Source organism: Dicentrarchus labrax, unplaced genomic scaffold, assembly GCF_905237075.1.
Source record: "Dicentrarchus labrax unplaced genomic scaffold, dlabrax2021, whole genome shotgun sequence".
Classification (NCBI taxonomy): Eukaryota; Metazoa; Chordata; class Actinopteri; family Moronidae; genus Dicentrarchus; species Dicentrarchus labrax.
In genome coordinates, this window is record NW_026136704.1 from 4,422,420 (window position 1) to 4,444,580 (window position 22,161).

At 40.4% G+C, this 22,161-nt stretch overlaps 2 protein-coding genes across 4 annotated transcripts; both read left to right on the forward strand.

The window, feature by feature from the left end:
• The first annotated feature begins 948 nt into the window (after positions 1–948).
• Positions 949–5,770, forward strand: LOC127362367 (dehydrogenase/reductase SDR family member 13). Its single transcript, XM_051398029.1, has 5 exons — positions 949–1,205; positions 3,127–3,245; positions 3,762–3,885; positions 4,508–4,834; positions 5,346–5,770. The coding sequence occupies exons 1-5, from the start codon at positions 1,079–1,081 to the stop codon at positions 5,603–5,605; spliced, it is 957 nt and encodes a 318-aa protein (XP_051253989.1). The 5' UTR covers positions 949–1,078; the 3' UTR covers positions 5,606–5,770.
• An 8,200-nt stretch (positions 5,771–13,970) lies between these two features.
• Positions 13,971–21,553, forward strand: LOC127362365 (dehydrogenase/reductase SDR family member 13). 3 transcript variants are annotated; one of them, XM_051398024.1, is made up of 6 exons: positions 13,971–14,140; positions 15,234–15,352; positions 16,781–16,952; positions 17,084–17,410; positions 20,744–20,973; positions 21,104–21,553. In XM_051398024.1, the coding sequence occupies exons 1-6, from the start codon at positions 14,014–14,016 to the stop codon at positions 21,107–21,109; spliced, it is 981 nt and encodes a 326-aa protein (XP_051253984.1). In that variant the 5' UTR covers positions 13,971–14,013; the 3' UTR covers positions 21,110–21,553. The 3 variants fall into 3 exon arrangements, with proteins under 3 accessions (XP_051253984.1, XP_051253983.1, XP_051253985.1); XM_051398023.1 differs by having other exon boundaries at positions 20,744–21,553; XM_051398025.1 differs by having other exon boundaries at positions 16,829–16,952; positions 20,744–21,553.
• The last annotated feature ends 608 nt before the right edge of the window (positions 21,554–22,161 follow it).

A 22,161-nucleotide genomic window follows, 5' to 3' on the forward strand; every position in this document is an offset into this window, starting at 1 on the left:
ATATTTAGATTTTACTGATTACTTTGAAGGTTCTTCATGGTCTCTTCCCTTGCTACATCTTAGACCTTTATAACACCGTACCCGGCTCATACTGTGAGATCCTCGTGCAGAGGTCTTTTGTTTGTTCCAGAGGCCCGGCTGAAAGGGGACAATCTGCCCGAGGCAAACGGGTCAGCTGAGTGAGTGATCTCTTTCCCTTCTTCAAATATATTTTTATCAGACAGCCTATCCTAATTTTACGCAAATTAAAATTTTGGAAGAATCTTCTACTTCCTAGATGTTTTTCTTGTTTTACATTGATGATTTTATAACTGGTCTTATTCTTTGTGAAGCACTTTGAAATGTTGCTTTTAAAAGTGCTCTATACTTAAAGATCATTGTTATTATTATAATTACATACACGATATACAAAGTGTTTTCTTGTTTTTGTCTTGAAATGGGTAATCTAGAAAATCTTATTTCAGTTTTTAATATAATTTGGTTTTGTGTAGGTTCTCCGCTAACATTTAAGTTTTATTCATGTGATTGTCTATTAGCATGTTAGTATTAAAGTTCCAGATCTTTAAATGGAGTTGGTCTGTGGAGGTGCAGACACTACAGTGAAGAGGTTTCACCGAAATGAAATGAGATTTCTGAGTTTGAACAACATTTGGGATAATGAAAGTACACAACTCAACTACATATAGAACATAGAGCTAGAGTTTATTGACCATTTAATGCAGTATTGTTACACTTTATAGCTTTAAGCTTTATTCATTTCCAGCCATTTTAAAATTTTATGTGAAGAAGTGCAGGTCTGCAACTGCAGGTGGTGCTGCTTTCCTGTTGGATGGAGGAGGAGGAGAGGAGGGGGAGGGGAAGAGGAAGAGGAGGAGGACAGGAGGGGGAGGGGAAGAGAGGGGGAGGAGGGGGAAGATTTGATTTAACACAAAGCTGTAACCTTATGACGGAGTGCACACTGTCATGCCCAGGCAGGAAATGGGTGTGTTTATTTAATGTGGGAGTCTGAACACACAATCTTTGCTCTGACTTTGTCAGTGCAGCCAGTCTGGGAGTGCGAGCAGCCGAGGCTTGAGCAATGTCTACCCTTCTGCTGGTCGTGGGTGTTGTTGTAGGAGTTGCTTACATTTACCATCATGTTGTGGTGAAGGGAGCACGGTGCACGAGCAAAGCAAAGCTGCATGGGAAGACTGTGATTGTGACCGGTGAGTAAAGGCTCTGCTATGTAGAGTGCTGTGTCATGACAGAAGTCACGTCCACTGACCTTTTCCTCTGTAGTGATTGGACGTGTGCACTACATTCAACATATTGTGCATTTAGAAGCAGCTCAGAGCACTCTGGCTTATCTCTGCAACTGGAACTGCATGAAAACAAGACTGTAAGGAAACAGGATTAGGAAGTACAAAAATACAGTGCAGTAGTAGTTCGGGCCAGAGCAAAGTAATCAGGTCAGTTTCAAAACAATCAGACCCTTATATGAAGGAAAAGCTGATATGATGGTTGGTTTTTTATTTACATATCAAGAGAATTTGTCAAAGATTCTTTTTTTCATCATCTCCTTTTAAAAGAAATCCTCAAATATTGTACTAATAATGCATTCCTTCCCTGCTGTTTAAATGACTGCACTGATTGTTCATTGGATTCAGAGCTGTATACAGTATATCCGGACTGATGTGTGGCTGTGGAGGGCGTCCAGCTTGCTAGCAGCTAGGACAGTTCACTTTCACTTGATGCAGGTCCAAATCCAGTATCTGTTTAGATCTTTCTTTTAATAAAATAACTTATCTAATACTATATTCAGAATGGACAAGGTGGATAAAATGAAAATAAGGAACATGAGCACATAGGAGGTAAAAGAAAAAAATGAAAACAGTAAAAATAAAAAGATATATCAAATATTTCCAAAAGTTTTCCCCCCAAAAAGTTTTAAAAATAGATTGAAAAGATGCTATAGAGAATTAGGGACTTCCAGGGTGGGCTCTAACAGCAAAAGCCATCACCCTGTGTCACACACCCTGACCTCGGAGCAACCAGCAGGGCTCCGTCTGCAGTGGTCGAGGGAGCACATAAAATAAAACATACAGGAACAAGGCTCTTTCAGGATTTAAAATATATGACAAACAAGTTAGTCCTGGGAACTATCTTACATTATTTAAGCCGAGTTCTTTAAGCCAAAGTCTTATTTTGTTTAAAACGAGATTTTAGCTCATTTAAGGCAAAATCAACATCCATGGGGTTAGAAGCTCACCTGGTAGACCTGGCGCCCCATGCACAGGGATCAGTCCCTTTGCTGTGTGTCACCTCCTCACTCTATCTCAGTCTTTCCTGTCACTCTTCATCTGTCACGGCCCAGTTATATTTACGGTAATTCTTTTCATAATCTGATTCAACCCACAACCATTAAGAATGTAAAGAGATATCACAGGACGGTTAAACTGCGATACAAATATATGTGAAGATTCAAATCAGTGAGATAAAAATCGATCAATCTTGGTATTAACGCGTCAGTTTCACTTCACAAAAGGAAATATACATTGTTTTAAAGAGTTAATAACCCACCTCAGAAATAAAAAAGATTCTATAATTTGATTAAAGACACTATGAGAAAATATATTTTGTCGTTCTATGGAGAGCTCCACTTGATCCCCACAGCTCTCAGTAGAAGGTGAACATGGATGTGAACTGTTAGCTGACTGTTTGCAATGCACACTCAGGTGTATCTGGTTAGAAGCTAAAGTTAGCCGTTCTCTGTAATGTTAAGGAGCTAAGCTAGATAAGGTTAGTGCTAATTAGAAGCAACAGGAGTGAGGAGTATTTTAGCTTATATCTAGATAAACTAGATTTCGTAAAAGAGAGTATTTTTTAATGCAGCAGTGTATTATTCTGGACTAGCTATGACATCACAGCAAGGTGATTGGTCAGGTGCAATGATGCAACATGGCAGTATCAGGGAGCCCGGCTGATACCCGAGGAAAGTGTGTTCAATAATCAAATTGAGAATAAATAATAGCACATACAACTTTTTGTAGATCAGCAATTAATAAACTGACCAAATGTAATAATTGTTTTGAGCTTGAAGAAACATGACCATAGACAGTTCTTACTTGACTTGTCTCTGACCTCCAGGCAGCAACACTGGCATTGGGAAGACTACAGCCATAGATCTGGCTAAAAGAGGAGCCAGAGTGATTCTGGCCTGTCGCAGTACGCAGAGAGGAGAGGCTGCCCTTGAGGAAGTCAAGAGGGTGAGCAGAAATCTGTCATGCTGTCATTTCTGCCATTCCAAAGCAAGATAAGGTTCTCTGTCCTTAGAGTCTGTGTAATGTCGTGCAACAAAAAGTAATCTCCTCCTACCTGGAGGCATTCTGCTTATTATAGCGCCACCTGCTGGTGGACATGTGCACAGGTTTATACCTCTGAGAATTTCATGTCTTTGGCTCTTACTGTCTAGGCTGCAGTACATGCACTGGCCCCCAGGACTGGCCCCCAGGACTTGGACACTTAAAAACTGATTTTTGACTGGGAGGGGGCTTTAAAATGTCACAATGAGGATGTCAAAAGGTTATTTGTTAGCATAAATGTACCCCTGTCAGGCTCAGGCTGGAGAAGTAGATCACTCTGTATACTGGTCCACCCTAAAAACACTTTTGCCAGACATATGTGACATTAGTAACAAACATGTTTCCCAAACTTTCCCAGTGCTTCTTTACTTCATGTTGACCTCCTCATTCAGTGGAAACACTGCTCAATGTGTCCCGCAGGAGAGTGGCAGTAATCAGGTGGTGTTCATGCAGTTAGATCTGGGGAGTCTCAAGTCGGTCCGCAGCTTTGCTGAAAACTTCCTGAAATCTGAACCCAGACTGGACATCCTCATCAACAACGCAGGTTAGAATGTGTCATTGCAGCTTAATGTTGCATAATTTAAGTATCAAGCAACCCTTGTTTAGATGTTGCCTGTTGCCACTGCTCAGTTAAAATTGTATTGAAACAACTTCAAAGTTTAGTGCAGAAGCAGTTGTAGATGTTTCAGCTTTGTGTGAGACACGGTTCGACTCAGTAGTATCCAGTTATAAAGATATGAAAATATGAAATGTTAAAGTGACAATTCACCCCAAAATGTTTTTGGAGATATCATTGTTAGTGGTCTGCCTTCTCTCCAATATAATGGATCCAGATGGCACTTGTGGTGCACAAAACGCCAAATACATTTGAAAAACTCAACAGCAATGTCTCTTTCCAGAAATAATGAGGAACTATTTTCCTTCATGAAACTGCTGGATAGAAATGGGTCACAGTCAGTGCAGCAAATACATAATGCATACATATACTGTAGATGATGACTGTATAGATATGCAAGTTCTGGAATTAAGATTATGATGCCTTATTTTGTGACTCTGAGTGTCAAGGAACCATTAAGCTCTCCCACACATGTTAGATGGTGTTAAGCCATGCTTGTTTTGATGTTGTCTGCAAACAGGATTAAGGCTTCTCCATGTTTTTGTCACAGGCGTATACCTGCAGGGTCGGACAGAGGATGGACTGGGGATGATGTTTGGCGTCAACCACATCGGTCACTTCCTGCTAACCAACCTGTTGCTGGACCGGCTGAAGGAGTGCGAACCGAGCAGGGTGGTGAACGTGTCATCCATGGCACATAACTTTGGAAAAATCGATTTCGACTGCCTGAACACACACAAAGCTCTGGGGCTGGGCACCTCGTTCATGGAGGTTCTCCAGGTCTACTCCCATAGCAAGCTGTGCAATGTCCTCTTCACCCATGAGCTGGCCAACAGACTGCAGGGAACTAAGGTCACCTGCTACAGCCTCCATCCAGGTCAGTGTGTGTCCCCCAGTATTTGTCTCACACAAACATATTGCTAGTAAGGTCTTAAAACTTAAATTAGAGTACACTGGTTCCTTAAAATGGGGTACAACAAGGGTGTGTGAGGGAATTAAAAGCATTTCAATGCAAACTGAGGACAACTGGTGAGGACAGGGACAGCAATCCCACCACCACTTTGGTCCAGACTCAATTATCTTGACAAATATTGAATGGATGGCTACAGTGTTGGCGGTGGGGCTCTATTCATCCCTATGAAAGCTGCTCAGTGGGCCCTGAAGGTGCCTGACTCCTGCATTGTGGAGCCCACAGAGGAAGCGCACTAGAGACTTCTGCTAACTTCCCGTTTAGCCCTCTGCTATCTTGAATGGGGATGCAATTATTTAATCATGCAACAAATTTTTTTAAATATGGTGCAGTGCATAGCTATCAATGTGTTGTTGTTTTTTTTCAGAAGCAGCTAAAGATCTGTCAACTAAAACCTCTTTATTTTCTGTTTTTGCAGGAGCTATCAACTCTGAGCTGGCGAGGAACGCTAGCTCAGTGATGCTAATGCTCCTGAAGCCTGTGACTGTTTTTTTCTTCAAAAACACAGTCCAGGGAGCCCAGACCACCCTGCACTGCGCCCTCCAGGAGGGGATCGAACCTCTCAGCGGGCGCTACTTCTCCAACTGCACTGTGAGAGAGGTCTATGCCAAAGCCAAGGACGACGCCGCAGCAAAGAAGCTGTGGGAGCTCAGTGAGAGACTGTGTGGTCTCGCATAGAAAGTTTTCCATCTAACTCCTCATATTGGGTTGTCGACAGCCATGTTTCCATCAACATACAGATTTTTTCATATGGATTTTGAAGTGTCGCATTTGAAAGGGTTGATAGAAATGGCAAAATTTAACATAAATTCCTAAATTGTGCAATAAAGTTTTTACACTCGATTGAGGTGGGTTTTGCTCGATTGAAAAATGCACTTCACAAGCATTTAACTCACATGAAACATGCTGACATGATATAATTAATACATTATTATTATTACAGCATATTACAAAAACTTTCCATTCCATGTCTCTTTTATTAGGTTTGTTGGCGGTCAGCAAACAACTTGTTTTCCTGTTCGCCACATTTACGCCTACTATTACAGCCATTACAGAAAAAACTGCGTTGTAGTGTTGTTTATTTACTCCAAACCAATTGGTGGAAATGCACCTCTTTTTCTTTATTTCAATTTATTTCTTCTTTTTTGCAACATTTCAAAAGGTTGCTTCGAATTTGCTTGACAATAGACCCTCACGGCAGATATTCTGACTAGACATGCACCAGTCAATCAGCCGGTCAACGGAATCGACCGGTTTTCAGCTTGATTGGCCATGACCGTGCTGGTCAAATTTCCACACGTGCATGTGCAAAGTGGCACCGACATTAACCGACTATTGCCACCGCCACACACTGTATAAAACACACAGCTGATACTGAAAGTCAACGGTGCAGACCCATGCTGGGAGAGGACAGAAAGAGGCAAGCTGATGTGAGTGCAGACAGGTGTAGGTGTGTGTGTGTAAAAGGTAAAAGCATGGTGAGCACATTAAAGTGGTTTGAGAGTAAACTCTAAAAACACAAATATACAAAATGGTACATACACTGCCCGTCCAAAAAAAACTAATATCGTTGGACCGCCTTTAGCTTTGAGTACGGCACGCATTCGCTAGGGCATCATTTCGATAAGCTTCTACAATGTCACAAGATCTTGTATTGATGATGGGAGAGTTGCGCCACTGTGCAGTCTTCTCCAACATTACCCAAAGATTCTCAATGGGGCTGAAGTCTGGACTCTGTGGTGGCCAATCCATGTGTGAAAAGGATGCCTCATGCTCCCTGGACCACTCATTCACAATGTGAGCCCGATGAATCCTGCCATTGTCATCTTGGAATATGCCCGTGCCATCAGGGAGAAAAAACTCCATAGATGGAAAGACCTGGTCATTCAGTATATTCAGGTAGTCAGCTGACCTCGTTCTTTGGGGACATAACGTTGCTGAACCTAGACCTGACCAACTGCAGCAACCCCAGATCATAACACTGCCCCCACAGGCTTGTATGGTAGGCACTAGGCATGATGGGTGCATCACTTCATCCACCTCTCTTCTTACCCTGATGCGCCCGTCACTCTGGAACAGGGTAAATCTGGATTCAGCAATCTCCTTAGTTGTTTTCTTTGCTTGATGCAGGCCAATAATTTGACCCTTCTGAAACTGATTGACATCCTTTCCACGACCACAGGAAATGTCTTCCGACGTTGTTTAAGAAATGAGAAGCTACTCACTGCATCAGCTAGGGTTAAATAACTTGTTGCCAGCTGAAACATATTTATTACTGCAGTATTTATCTAATGGAAGGCTCTTACCAATTTGTTTAGTTAAATCTAGGTGGTGACTTTTTTTTGGGACGGGCAGTGTAGTTCTGATAAATCAAATCAGAATCATTCAAGAAAAGTGCAATCTGCATCTCTAATTCTGACTAGTCAAAGCAGGAAAAGCACAGGTGTACCAGAGCCCTGGAACTGCCTCACCTAAATGGAATGCAGCCATTATTGATGTAAATTCTACCAGTGCTTTTCTTCCTTTAAGAACTCAAAATGTCTTCTATGAAAAGGGTCTATTGAAGATATCTTTAAACTCAACTTTATTTATATAGCACCTGTCATACAAACATGCAGCCCAAAGTGCTTCACATAGCAAATTAAAACACAAAGACAATATAAACATCTACAGATAAAGTTGTGCAATAAATACAATAAAATGTCACAGCATAAAAATAACAATAAAATAAATAAAAAACAAGGATTAAAAACAAACATTACTCCCAAATAAGATTTGTTTCCCCCTTTTATTATTCCTTTTTAATTTCCTTTTTAAAAACAGAGCTCGCCGTTCTAATATCCAGAGGCAATGAGTTCCACAGTTTAGGGGCATACAAACAGAATGCACTCCCACCAGTACTTTTATAGGACACAGAAGGAACATTTAAAAGTCAAGTAGTGGAGGACCTCAGTCATATCTGGCTGGAACACAAAATGAATAAAGTCTCTGATGTAAAGGCACCTGACGCATTTGAGTTTGGCAAGCCCTTCACTGCCACACCATTCCTGTTCTAATATTAAAAAGAGCCAGGCTGACTACACTATCTTGGAGTAGTTTCTACTGCACTGTTTAAATGGATTATTGTATATATTGTATGAATATAATAATTTATTAATAATATTAATACCCAGTATAAATAAGTTACTATTAGTGCATGAGAATTTCTTTACAGGCACTGACTGGTTCCTACATTAACATACCTTACACTGGTTCTTTGACATGAAGATTTTCTGGTTTCGCTGGTTTTACAGTGGGTGGGGTGTGCTGGAAAAAGGTGATGGCAGGTTTTTCACCAGTATTATTTAATGCATTCACAAGTGAGCTAAAACCAAATACATAAGAAAGGCTAAATGGAGAAAATAGTTTGTCAAATATCACCGTAATCATTTGGGCATGATTATGTCAGCATACAGTATCTGATAATAATCACTTACACATATATCAGTATGAGCCTTATTTTACGTATGTTCCATGATGATAGAGGTACAGCTTGAGCTGGAAATCAGTCATCATAAGACGCCAAATAATAGGACCATTCGAGCTATATACAGTATAATACGAATTATAGAGCAACCTGTTCTGGGCTCTCTTCTGTTTTCTGTTCAAAACCATGGATGTGTCTCACATTGGTCCTGAATGTTTCAGCTGATAGATAAGCATTGTATTCAAAGCTGGATTAGCAGGAACCTGCTCCAGGGCCTCAGGTTCACTGTGTTGGACTCTGCACCACTAAAGCAGGATATAAATTAAGGCAGGTCCTGGATTATTGCAGAATAGTAGTGCTGGCTGTGTTTAGTGTTTCTGGGTATAACAGAATGGGAGGGAAGGGAACTTGGACATAACAGAGGACAGTGTATTGACTGTGGGAGTTGGCAATAAATAAATGATAATAAATAAATCATGAGGGGTATTAAATAATGAAAATGATTTGGGGCACTGAGCAGGTTACTAGTTCAACAACATCAGGACACTGATGACCACTGACATCATTCACATGTTATTTTATGCAACTTTTGGGGACAATACAAAGACTTCATATTCACAGATTCATTTCCTAGACACTTACCTTAACCATAACCATAACCACTACTTGCCCAAACCTAACCTTAACCTCTGACCCAGAAACCAGCCTTTTCAGAGGAACAAGACAGGACCAAAGACATGTCCCCAGTTTGGACAAGTTCCTCTGTCCTTTATCTGAAATGTATCCCTGATGGCTGCCTTAGTCAGACTCATGGTAGCACATGATAATGATGTAACAGCATGTCTCCCTGGAGGTAAGTAGACAGCAGTATGAAAACAAAGGTCCCATTTTTACTTCTATTTTTAAAAAGAGCTTACAAAATACTTCAGCTAATGAAATTAAAAACAGACACGGATTTAGGCACGCTTATTTGCAGGCACTGACACCAGACAGTACTGTCATCATCGCTCACTAAGGGACAAACAAATTAACTTGAACCCGCAATCAGTGTTGAGACACAGCACTTTTCTTTTTCTGTAAATATTTTATTCAGCTTTTTCAAAGCCAAACATACAAACACAAACCATATATACTGCCTAAAATGTGAGCAAGTGTGCATCTACCAGTTTCCACCAATAATATCATGGCATCCCCCCATCAATCGATCTTCAGCTTTTGACGACACAGAGCTCAGATTCATTAGTTATGCTGTAACATGGCTTTCCTTTATGTGTCTGGGTGCTGGGCCTCACTGATTTCTCTACAAAAACACAACCTTATCAGTGATTTGGGTGAAACTGGATCATATTTTATGGAGAAACACTGCTGCTGTAGCTATCGTTAGTGTGCATAATCTACATGAAGTCTTCAAGCAGGAATGGATTGTGGTTCAGATACGGCCCCTCCTTTCACGGTCACTCCACTCCTCACCTCATCAGATAACAGACCAGTTGAACTTGATGGTTGTGTCACCAGACTTTGCAGCTTCCATCAGTGCAGTGTTGGTGAAGCACGTTGGTCCTACGTTGTGTAATATTGTTATTGCATAACTGTCAGTAGGTTCTAAGAGCTTCTGGAATACTGTACAGATGTCATCCTCTAAATACACTGGGCTTGTGTAATGAATTAATTAATACATGATTCATTAAAACATGTCCTTTAAAGGAAGGCAAAAACTTAAAAATAAGCTCTCTGTAGACATCAATATTACCTTTCTTGTACTGGCCAGAAACAACGAGTTTATTTAATGATCCTGTCTCATCTACACCAAAATCCTTAAATGTTTTATATCATAGCACCTTTTATATATATCATATTATACAGGATTAAAATAGCTGTGCCAGCATAGCACAGCAGCCATATACTGTATTCATTTTTCATAAAGCCCTATTGGGAACATTGCTTTATATTTAACATGACTTCTACTTCTACAAATCAAAACAATTATTTTAACACTGGCTCCCTTTTACCTTCTGTTTCAATTGTATTAATGAAACTAAAGTATTATATAATTTAGTTTACAGCTCAAACAAGTTCCTCTTTACCTCTGCCTTTATTAGCACTAGGAGGAGCCAGAGGAATGCGTATGTCCTCTGCTCACATAACCTCTTTCAGATGCTGTAGTGTGCTCAGCCTTTGGCACCTTTACTTTGGACACTGGAATATGTGGCCCAAACTATTAGAATATCACTCAATTTGGCAAGATAGTCCTAAAATATATAGAAAGGCCCTCCATAATACCAGAGCAGCCTATTATTCAGCACTAATAAAAGAAAATAAGAACAACCCTAGGTTCCTCTTCAGCACTGTAGCCAGGCTGACAGAGAGTCACAGCTCTATTGAGCCACATATCCCCATAAACATAAGTACCAATGACTTTATGAGCTTCTTTTATGATAAAATGATTGCTATTAGGGACAGAATTAATCACCAAATGCCCTCAACAGGTATCGTTGTCTCTCAAAATACAGGAATCAGATAAGATATACACTTAAGACTGTTTTTCTGCTATTGGGCTGCATCAACTAACTTCAGTCATTTCTACATCGAAGCCATCAACCTGTCTTAGACCCCATCCCAACTAGGCTGCCCAAGGAAGTCTTACCCCTAGTTGGCACTTCTTGACTGAATATGATCAATCTTTCTTTATTATCAGGATATGTACCACAGTCCTTTAAAGTAGCTGTAATTAAACCCCTTCTTAAAAAGCCCACTCTTGACCCAGGGGTTTTAGCCAACTATAGACCGATTTCTAACCTCCCCTTCCTCTCTAAGATTCTGGAGAAAGTAGTCGCCAAAGAGTTGTGTGACTTTTTACATAACAATAGTTTATTTGAGGATTTTCAGTCAGGATTTAGAGTTCATCACAGCACAGAGACAGCTCTGGTTAAAGTTAATAATGACCTTCTGATTGCTTCTGACAATGGACTTGTCTCTGTACTTGTATTATTAGATCTTAGTGCTGCATTTGACACCATTGACCATGATATTCTTTTACAGAGACTTGAGCATCAAATTGGCATTAAAGCAACCGCACTAAGCTGGTTTAAGTCATATTTATCAGATAGTTCTCAGATTGTACATGTTAACGATGAATCCGCCATAAACACTAAAGTTAATCATGGAGTTCCACAAGGTTCTGTGCTTGGACCAATTCTATTCACTTTATATATGTTTCCCTTGGGCAACATTATCAGGAATCACGCCATTAACTTTCACTGTTACGCAGATGACACTCAGTTATATCTATCTATCAAGCCCGATGAAATAAATCAGTTATCTAAATTACAAGCCTGTCTTACGGACATAAAAACCTGGATGAGCTGCAATTTTCTAATGCTAAACTCAAGTTCTTTTACTTGGCCCCAAACACCTCCGAGACTCACTGTCTAAAGATATAGTTACTCTAGATGGCATTAACTTGGCCTCCAGCACCACTGTCAGGAATCTTGGAGTTATCTTTGATCAGGATTTGTCATTTAACTCCCACATAAAGCAGACCTCTCGGACTGATTTTTTTAATTTACGGAACATTACAAAAATTAGACACATCCTGTCACAGACGGATGCAGAAAAACTAATCGTTGCATCTGTTACTTTTAGGCTGGATTACTGCAACTCCTTATTGTCAGGCTGCCCCAATAAGTCTGTCCGAGGTTTCTGCCTCTTAAAGGGACATTGTGTAGTGTTTTAAGTATTTTATTAGCTAAAATCAATGTCTACGTTCATAAATGTGTCCTCATTGGTGTAAAATTACCTCTGCCAATGATCTGACTTATCCTCGTAAGCGAAGAATTTCTTATCTGTATATACATTGGACCATGGAGGCTTCCATGTCGTTCCGCCATTTTGAAAAACTATAATCGCAGAGAGGGACATAAAGCACTGGCTTACCTGTCTTGCTAATCCACAACGCATTTTCGTTGAAGCATCTTTTCTTTGATCACCCTTGGATTTAAAGTATCTTTGCTTTGAAAATTCTTATCTATATCATGTTCTATTTACTTACTGTGCTTGTGTAACTATGGCGGGAGGGATGGGGAACGCTCAAAGGTTTTTATTATGGTGCATCATTTATTCAACAGTTTTTGGGTTGAGCCGGTTTCTTTTCTTGCTCACAATTTCTTCACATTTGCAGTTCAAATTCAAAACTGTCTCAACCTGTCACCTGTCAGAATCCAGACGAGGCAGTGCCAGTGAATCGCCTGATTGGACCGCAAACCAGTCAGGTGATTCATTCAGGCAATGAAGTGGCCTATGTCACGTGATTTTTTCAGCACCAAAGCAAGCTTTGAAGCAGTGGTTCAATGTAATTGTAGTTCAGGGTTTGAAGCACATATCGAAGCTTCAGTGTCGCACTGCCATCACTAGAGAGCACTATTCGTTTGAATGCAAAATACAATTTCACCGCTAGATGGGAGAAATTCCTACACAATGTCCCTTTAACAGGCAGTTTTTCCTTGCCGCTGTCGCCAAGTGCTTGCTCATGGTGGTACTGTTGGGTCTCTGTAAATAATGTTATAAAGAGTACGGTATCGACCTGCTCTATTTGAAAAGTGTCCTGAGATAACTTCTGTTATGAATTGGCGCTATACAAATAAAATTGAATGGAATTGAAACCATTCACGATTTACTTATTCAAATTTGGCAGTGTGGTTAATAACACGTTTTTCTTTGTTAGGGACTTTTTACACTTCTGGTTGTTTTGATCTTCAAAAAAAAATCTTGCTCCTCATGGTTTTATTTTGCTTCTTATCTATGTCTGAAGATTGAGATTTACAGTTTTCAGTCTATTTTTATGTATCTATATGTTTTCATTTTCATAAATTCCCCATATTTCGAATGTTGTATTTAATGTCTACTCTCCACATGTTCCTGTATCTTTGTTTTAGTGTATGATAACCTGCCTAAGGAATAACTGATCCAGTTCTATACTGCAATCATTCAGTCTGTTCTCTGTTCATCCTCCACTGTCGGGACAGTCAGGACTGCAGAGAGGATCATTGGGGCCAACCTGTCCTCCATTCAGGACCTTTACCTGTCCAGAGTCAGGAAACGGGCAGGAAACATCACTGCAGATCCATCTGACCCTGGACACAACCTGTTCCAACTCCTCCCCTCTGGGAGGCGCTACAGAGCACTGAGAGCCACAGGAACAGTTTCTACCCATATCCACCTACCCCATATACTTAAAGATACCTGCACGTAAAATATTTATTTCAGCATCCTTTGCACTCCGCACCATTGCTCTATTGTCTACTGACTGTATAATGAAACTAACGCAAACCCCGGAAGCCTAACCGGATGTTGTTTAAAGTGTGTGAGTTGGATTGTTCTTCAAAGTAAATCATTTATGCTACTAGTGAAATTAAAATATCATTTTGAATTATAGGATTTTGCCACCTTTGTTAAAAACGACCTGTGTTGGCATATAGTTTAACATAATCTCGGTACCTCCATGCTCTACAAACAGTAACACAGATGTTGTTCGTCCACAAAGAATTTATTTTGAAAGTCTTAACCGGAATAATCCGTTAACTTCGGGTACGTTGACAGACCGCCGTTGTCGTTCAGTGCGGTGATGTCGGCGTTGCTTTGCCTTATAGCTGGGGTGGTTTCCTGTTATGTCATAGTGTACTACTGTGTGATCAGAGGAGCGAGCTGCTCGAGCTCAGTGAAGCTGAAGGGGAGGACGGCCATTGTTACAGGTAACGAGCCGCACCTGTTAGCCAGCGGAGCTTCTTCATGTGAACAGCAGGAGCGGCTCTGCTTTCTCAAACACTTCCCCGGATGTTATGAGGCAAAGCCGAACTCAGTCACTGCTACACCAACAAAGTAGTACTTCCCCCTTACCCATAGAGCACTGCAGTTTCACCCTTCTAAAGCATTGACAGTATGTGCTAAAGACCCAATTAAAGCTGCAGTATGTAACTTTTAGAAATCGAACTTTTTTGTCAATATTACTGAAATGTTGTTGTGTTGTGACAGTAGCACATGAGACAGATCATTTGTGAAAAAATCAGGTTCCTCTGGCTTGTTCTAACCCTCCTAATGGCGTTTGAAAGAATCCCCCGGGCCTGAACAAAAACAACCAATCAGGACCGAGAAAGACATTAAGACATTTTGGCGAGAAGGAAGTGAGGTGGCTCCCTCACTCCTGAGCTACTTCTATCATCAGCTCCGGAAAAACGATGTGTTTCATTCTTATTTACGTCTCGCCTGATTGGGCAAGTGACTTGCTAGTGACTCACATTTTACTTGCCCCGGACAAGTGGCCACTAAAATAATGTGCTTTTAATACAAGGTTCTCAAACTGCGTGCCAGAGGGGCATTTCCAGCCCTCCGTCCTACCTTCGGTCTTTTTTAAAATTCGATTCTATTTAAAAAAATGTATTCAAAAGAATATAAAATACGGAAAAAAGTCAAAGGTGCCTGCAAATGCGTCCAAAGTGTTGATAAGAGGAGAACGGGTTTCAGGCCTTCATTTGTTGTTTGGCTGCATAATGGAAACATTCTCACAATATTGAGCTTTCTTGTCGTACTTGAATATTGAAGTGGCCCTCCTATGAGATGACAATACTAGCAGTGGCCCCAAGCCAGTTTGAGTTTAGAGACCCCTGTTTTTAAAATGGACTGTGTTTTGAAAAGACATGCTGTTTGATTTGTTTGTATTATTACTCCAATCTTTAGTTTAACAACCTTTGTATTTGCAGGCAACATTACATTGACCGGAGCTCGATTGACAGTTTGGTATCATTGAGATCATCACCGCTCCTTTTGATGACTTTTATTCCTGCACAGGAAGCAACACTGGCATTGGCAAGACCACAGCTCTGGATCTGGCAAAGAGAGGAGCCAGGGTGATCCTGGCCTGCCGCAACAAGGAGAAAGCCGAGGCTGCTGCTTTTGACATCCGCAGAGTGAGTACAATGAGAGCTAGAGAGGCTACCTTCATTGATATAAATGGGGTGGTCATAATAATAGAAGAAAACACTCATTAAAACCCAATACAGTTCAACAGCACCACAGACTGCAGCCTCCAAAATGATCATGCAGTTCAATCAACAGATCTCTAAAACAGTTTAATCAAAAACAAGCATTATTAACCCAAAGAGACTCTTCCCAAAGGCCTTTGCACATCAAGCCCTAAACGTTTCTAAATGTTTTTTTAAGCCATCATCCGATTTAAAATCAGTACTCATAGGATCCTTGCACAGAATCAGTTTTATTCTTCTATTCATTGTGAAATTCACAATACAAGATGGAGTTATCGCGCAATCAGGATGACTTCATGGTTCTCTCCCTTTGAAAGTAGAAAAAGTAATTGGGTCCAAGGTGTCAAGAACAAGCAGTTTCACCTGCTGATAAAGGAGCTGTCTGCTCGCTGCTCCCTTTCTCCCTTTCTCTCTCTCTCCTGCCCGCATCTTGCAGCAGTGCTGCTGCTGCATGAGGCTGAGTTCATTTTTAGTGCAAGGCCACTTTGACCTTTGATAAAACTTATTGGGACGGCCAAAATGTAGGACGCATAAAAAAAAAACCTCCAGCAGTAAAATGCAACATCCACACTAATGCAGAAGCAATATGAATCCAATATATCATATATAATAGCACTGACAGGGACCATTTTAATTCAATTCAATTCAATTCAATTTTATTTGTATAGCGCCAATTCATAACAGAAGTTATCTCAGGGCACTTCTCAAATAGAGCAGGTCTAGACCGAACTCTTTATAACATTAATTAATTACATTTTACTGCACAATGACAACTTTAAGTACATTTTGCTTAATGCTACTTTTACCTTAGTAAGGTTCAGATTGCAGAACTTTGTTGTGGAGTATTATTATTACTATACCACAGTGGGGTTGGCACTTTTACTTAATGGACCTGAATACTTCCTCCACTTCTGATTAGCACACCCACAGCCTAACTGCACCTGTGTGCATCTACGGCACTGGTATTTGGCTGTGGTATTATTCCTGCTCAGGGTTATATATATGTATATGTCACTTTTATCTGGTTGTCTTTTCAACATAGATTAGCCTAGCACATAGCATATCTAAGTACAGGAAAGGAGGAAGTTCACTGAGGTGTCTCAACTGTTATTGGAGCACAGACCAAAAGGGGTGGGGCTTAGGAAGGGTCTATTAAACCTGCCTATGGCCTCTGCACAGCTGAGATAATGTGATGTGATGAAGTTGCTGTGATTATCAGGATGTGCAAATGACCTGAGCCTTCAGGTGACAGCGTCCACACTGTCATCCAGACTGCAGGAAACAGTGTTTTCAATATTCTCACATGTATTTTCAAATGCAGAAAAATCTGCAATTTCTTTCTCATCGGTATAGTTCAGTTCTGGTGTCACAGCCCACTCACCCAGCATTAATGTCCTTCAGGAGAGTGGGAACAATCAGGTGGTGTTCATGCAGCTGGATCTGGCCAGTTTCAAGTCTGTTCGCAGCTTTGCTGAAAACTTCCTGAAGACTGAACCCAGACTGGATATCCTCATCAACAACGCAGGTGGGGATGTGAACACAGTGCAGTATCCCTTTCCATGGAACATTATTTGTTGATTTTACAGTACAGTTTAAGTACTGTACCACTACAGTAAAATGGAAGTACCCTAACCAAGTGAACCACTTGTACTTCAGGTGTAATGGGTCCAGGACGTACTGAGGACGGTTTCGGCTTGGCGTTCGGGGTAAACCACCTGGGTCACTTCCTGCTCACCAACCTGCTCCTGGAGCGACTGCAGCAGTGCGGTCCCAGTCGAGTGGTCAACGTGGCCGCGCTTCTGCACCGCTGTGGCACCATCGACTTCCCCTTACTGGCTTCCAAAAAGGATTTGGTGTCTGGTCAGTCTGCCTGGCACAACTTCCGAGCCTACTGTAACAGCAAGCTGTGTAATGTGCTCTTCACCAGGGAGCTGGCCAACAGGCTGGAGGGCACCAGTGTCACCTGCTACAGCCTCCACCCAGGTCAGTGCCCTCAGCACACTTCATATAGGAGTCTCGTGTGAGGTAACATTTCCTCTGGCAGCTATTTGGAAAGTCGCAACCAAGCTGGAAAGCCTTTTCAGTTTCACTCGCTCCTGCTTCTGAAAGTTGTTTTTTCTTGAGTCATTTTCAGACTTGGATTAGGGAACATTGTTAGTTTCTGTTAAAGTGATGATTGTGGATTTTTAAACTGTAGTTGAAGCACGAGGGATGCTCGCCCCCTTGTATCTCTCATCAATTTCGCCATTTACTAGTTTTTTTATAACATTTATTTGATTCTACTGCCTATTTCAGAAAGTCAGACTGTGCGCAGACATATAGTTGCTGGATATTCACATTTTCATCCAAATTAAGATTAGAAGTAATAGTCTGTAAATAATCACACAAAGAATTTGGGATAAAGAAAAGAGAAAAAAAAACAGATAACAAAAAAATGACAACTGCTTCCAAGAAAAGAGTACAGGAATAAAACAATGAGACTTAGCAGAGAGATGTTAAAAGGTGTAGGGTTGCAGACACTGCCACACACTTCTAGTGGGCCATAAGTAATGATTGAGAGGGATTATGTTTGTTTGAGTCTAGAGATTGTTGTTTTAAGGAAACTTCTTGTATTCTTGTTGTATTCCTTCAGTAAAATATTCTTTAACATGTCAAATACATTACACATACACCGATCAGCCATAACATCATGAGCACTGACAGGAAATACACTGATTATCTGGTTATCATGGCTCCTGTCAGTGGGTGGGATATATCAGGCAGCAAGTGAACATTTTGTCCTCAAAGTTGATGTGTTAGAAGCATATATGAACACCGAGAAAATAAAGAATAAATAAATATAAACATAAGCACTGTATGTTCAGTACCAGTCAATAGTTTGCCATTTAAATAAAGAATAAATAAAAATAGTAACAACAAGACAGTAACAGTAAACATCAGTATTGTAAGCAGAGGAGTCTGAGCGCACTCTGCTGGACAAACTGTGTGATGACACCCCAGGCATTATTTTCTGCATTATATGTTTGAAATAAGTTTTCATATTGATGCATATTGAAAAACAGATTTGCAGAGACTGTTATATTTGTGATATAATGCTCGGGCTCTAGCAGTAGTAGTATGCAAGTGCATATTGCAAAAGTAATATTTGCCATTTCTTCATTCTTTCTACATTTTGACTAAAACATCTGTCTGATGGCGTAAGCACAGTGGCTTCAACAGGTCTTAAAAAAAACCTAATACAACCCAGTGGTTCCCAGCATTCTTCCTCAAAGGACCCCTTTCCTATCACTGCATAAACTGTCAGCCCTGACTAAGTGACATATTTTATAGAATTTGTGTAAAAGCAGAGATTTGGATGAATTTTGAGCCGATTACTTCCTGTGAATATTGATCAGAGAAGTCTTCCTCGTGTTTTAAGGATATCGTTATACAGTTCTGTCTGTATTATCTTCAGCTCCTAAAAAATAGTTTAAAATCAAAAAATGTATAATTTAATAAAAACTGAAAAACAATTGTATTAGTTTTTTAAAAGAAGTGAACAAAATGCTGAGATACAGGCCTAATGTGTAACCACTGATAGTGTTACAGTTAGCTTTCAGCATTTTCTGGTCATAGGTGGAGCTGCAACAATTAATTGATTAGTTGTTACCTATTAAATCAATTGCCAGTTATTTTAATAAATGATTTTCAGTTTTTTTTTTTTTAAGAAAACATTTCCAAATTCTCTGAGTTCAGGTTTGGAGTAAAGTTTACACTTATATATATATATTAATAAAATTACAAAAGTACCCTGGGAATTTACATGTCTAATGAAAAATTATGAGAAAAAACTAAAATTCTGATTAAAATTCAATTCAGTTCAATTCAATTTTATTTGTATAGCGCCAATTCATAACAGAAGTTATCTCAGGACACTTTTCAAATAGAGCAGGTCTAGACCGAACTCTCTATAACATTTACAGAGACCCAACAGTACCACCATGAGCAAGACCTTGGAGACAAGGGCAAGGAAAAACTGCCTGTTAAAAGCGTTTGCCTGTTGAGAGAGAGAGAGAGAGAGGTAACAACAGGACAGAGACAAAGGTGCACAGCAACAACAGTAGCAACAACAAAAAAAAAACCAGGAGGCTCCACCAGGATCCATGAGAACCTGCGAGACGAGAAAGCACAAGAACTCTGGGGAAGAAGTGAAGTTAGTAACATGCATTAATGGAACATGAATGAGTGCAGAAAGAGAGAGGAAGAGAGGAGCTCAGTGCATCATGGGAAATCCCCCGATAGTCTAGGCCTATAGCAGCATAACTAAGGGATGGTTCAGGACTCACCTGATCCAGCCCTAACTATAAGCTTTATCAAAGAGGAATGTCTTAAGCCTACTCTTGAATGTGGTGAGGGTGTCTGCCTCCCGAACTACAACTGGAAGCTGGTTCCACAGGAGAGGAGCTTGGTAACTGAAGGCTCTGGCTCCTGTTCTACTTTTAGAGACTATAGGAACCACAAGTAGCCCAGCATTCAGAGAACGTAGTGTTCTAGTGGGGTAATAGGGTACTATGAGCTCTTTAAGATATGAAGGGGCCTGACCATGAAGAGCTTTGTAGGTGAGGAGGAGGATTTTAAATTCTATTCTACATTTTACAGGGAGCCAATGCAGAGAAGCTAGTACAGGAGAGATGTGATCTCTTTTTCTAGTTCCTGTCAGTACTTGTGCTGCAGCGTTCTGAATTAATTGGAGCGTTTTAATGGACTTATTGGGGCAACCTGATAATAAAGAGTTGCAGTAATCCAGCCTTGAAGTAACAAATGCATGGATTAGTTTTTCTGCATCTGTCTGTGATAGGATGTCTCATTTTTGTAATATCAATAATAATATTACTCAGGTGTCTTTTTCTGAGTTTAACATCAGAAAATTGCAGCTCATCCTGGTTTTTATGTCCTTAAGACATGTTTGTAATTTAGATAACTGATTAATTTCATCGGGCTTGATCAACAGGTATAACTGGGTATCATCTGCATAACAGTGTAAATAAGAAAAATCAAATAATAACAGCAGTCCTCTGTAAATGTAAGCCTGATTATTTGTATTTTAGCAGTGTTTGCCTTTATTTATAGCTCAACAATTTTTTTTGTAGAATTAAAGCTAAAAACTAACTGTATTTTAATCATAGAAAAGTTATTTTCTGTTATTTTATTGTAGTTTTTTTGGCACCCCAGCTGCTGGAATGTTACTGTGTTTTACATCCCCGGTATGGCTGCCACTAGCTCATATTGTGTCAGACCAGTATTGTTGTGTCATTGTGCGTTCATTTCTTCTTCCAGGAGTCATCTACACAGAACTGTGTCGCAGTATGAGCCTGTGGCTGCAGCTCCTCATGATACCCTTGTCCAAGCTCTTCTTCCTGGACCTTGAGGCGGGGTCCCAGACCACCCTGCACTGTGCCCTGCAGCAGGGCATCGAGCCTCTCAGCGGACGCTACTTCTCTAACTGCACACTGCAACAAGTGGGAGCCAAGGGACGAGATGATGCCCTGGCAAAGAAGCTCTGGGAAGTGAGTGAGAGGTTAACCAGCGTATCATGAGAGACTGAGTTCTAATCCAGAAGCTCCAGGGACTGTATGAATGCTCTATGCCTTATCAGAGACCTCTACATGTCTCATTGTTGGTCTCTATTTCTTTAAGGGCTGATAGGGGCATCTGTGGCTTAGAGGTAGAGCAGGTCGTCCTCTAATCAGAAGGTTGGTGGTTCGATCCCTGGCTCCTCTCGCTGCATGTTGAAGTGTCCTTGAGCAAGACACTGAACCCTAAATTGCTCCTGATGCTGTACATCAGTGTGTGAATGTGTATGAATGATTACTTTCCGTTCTGGTGAGCAGTTTGCACCTTGCACGGCAGCCACTGCCATCAGTGTGTGAACGGGGTGAGTATGGCATGTAGTATACAGCGCAATGTTTTACTATTTTTACTATCTGCATAATCTGATACTTGTGCTTTATCAAATGGCAGTTTAACACAAGGGATGTTACTTTGCGCTTGTGGTTAAACCACATTTTATGTTTACTTTCTTTTTAAAATGTATTTGTTTATAGTGTAATTTCCATTAATTTCCACATTAAAATCCTTAAAAAGTAATCTCTTCCTTCTACCTCTTTAAAACCTCCAGAATCTCTGAATATACAAATGTTGTTCATTTCTAAAGTTTTCCTGCTGGACACAAGATGTCTCCTCCTTCACTGTAAAGTCCATTCTCAGTGGATGTGCACTGGTGGCTTCAGGTTTCTACATCACACTGTACAAGTTGATACTGGACCAGAACTGACTTCCTAACTACACTGTAAAAAGAATTTTAGAGGGTGGTAAATACAACTCATTTAAATTGTTTAAATCTACTTAACTATATCAGTCAGCAAGATAAATATATCATAATGGGTATTCCACCTACACCTGTTTGTTAACAGTAACAACTGCAATTAAAAATAGCGTAAAATAAACAGGAATATTAGCCCTGCACTGCAACGTGCACGTGTCAGTGCTGGTTCTCGGAATTGTGGAGCTGCGGGGTTGAAGGTAAGATTCCTTTTTAACTTGCTGTGTATCATATCATGCATTTAAATATCATACGGTTGTTTGCAGTCATTGATAATTAGCAGCTAACAGTGCTAACTTAAATGCAAGTGAGGCAATGTGCAGGTTCACGGCAAGTACGGTGGTGACTTCAAACTAGCTACATGTTGGTATTT

Excerpts from the sequence above, each read along its gene's own strand:
- LOC127362367 (XM_051398029.1), top strand. The coding sequence starts at position 1,079 with ATGTCTACCCTTCTGCTGGTCGTGGGTGTTGTTGTAGGAGTTGCTTAC. Across the intron at positions 3,886-4,507 it reads CATCCTCATCAACAACGCAG|GCGTATACCTGCAGGGTCGG; the intron begins GTTAGAATGTGT and ends TTTTTGTCACAG. Across the intron at positions 4,835-5,345 it reads CTGCTACAGCCTCCATCCAG|GAGCTATCAACTCTGAGCTG; the intron begins GTCAGTGTGTGT and ends CTGTTTTTGCAG.
- LOC127362365 (XM_051398023.1), top strand. The coding sequence starts at position 14,014 with ATGTCGGCGTTGCTTTGCCTTATAGCTGGGGTGGTTTCCTGTTATGTC. Across the intron at positions 14,141-15,233 it reads GAGGACGGCCATTGTTACAG|GAAGCAACACTGGCATTGGC; the intron begins GTAACGAGCCGC and ends ATTCCTGCACAG. Across the intron at positions 16,953-17,083 it reads TATCCTCATCAACAACGCAG|GTGTAATGGGTCCAGGACGT; the intron begins GTGGGGATGTGA and ends CTTGTACTTCAG.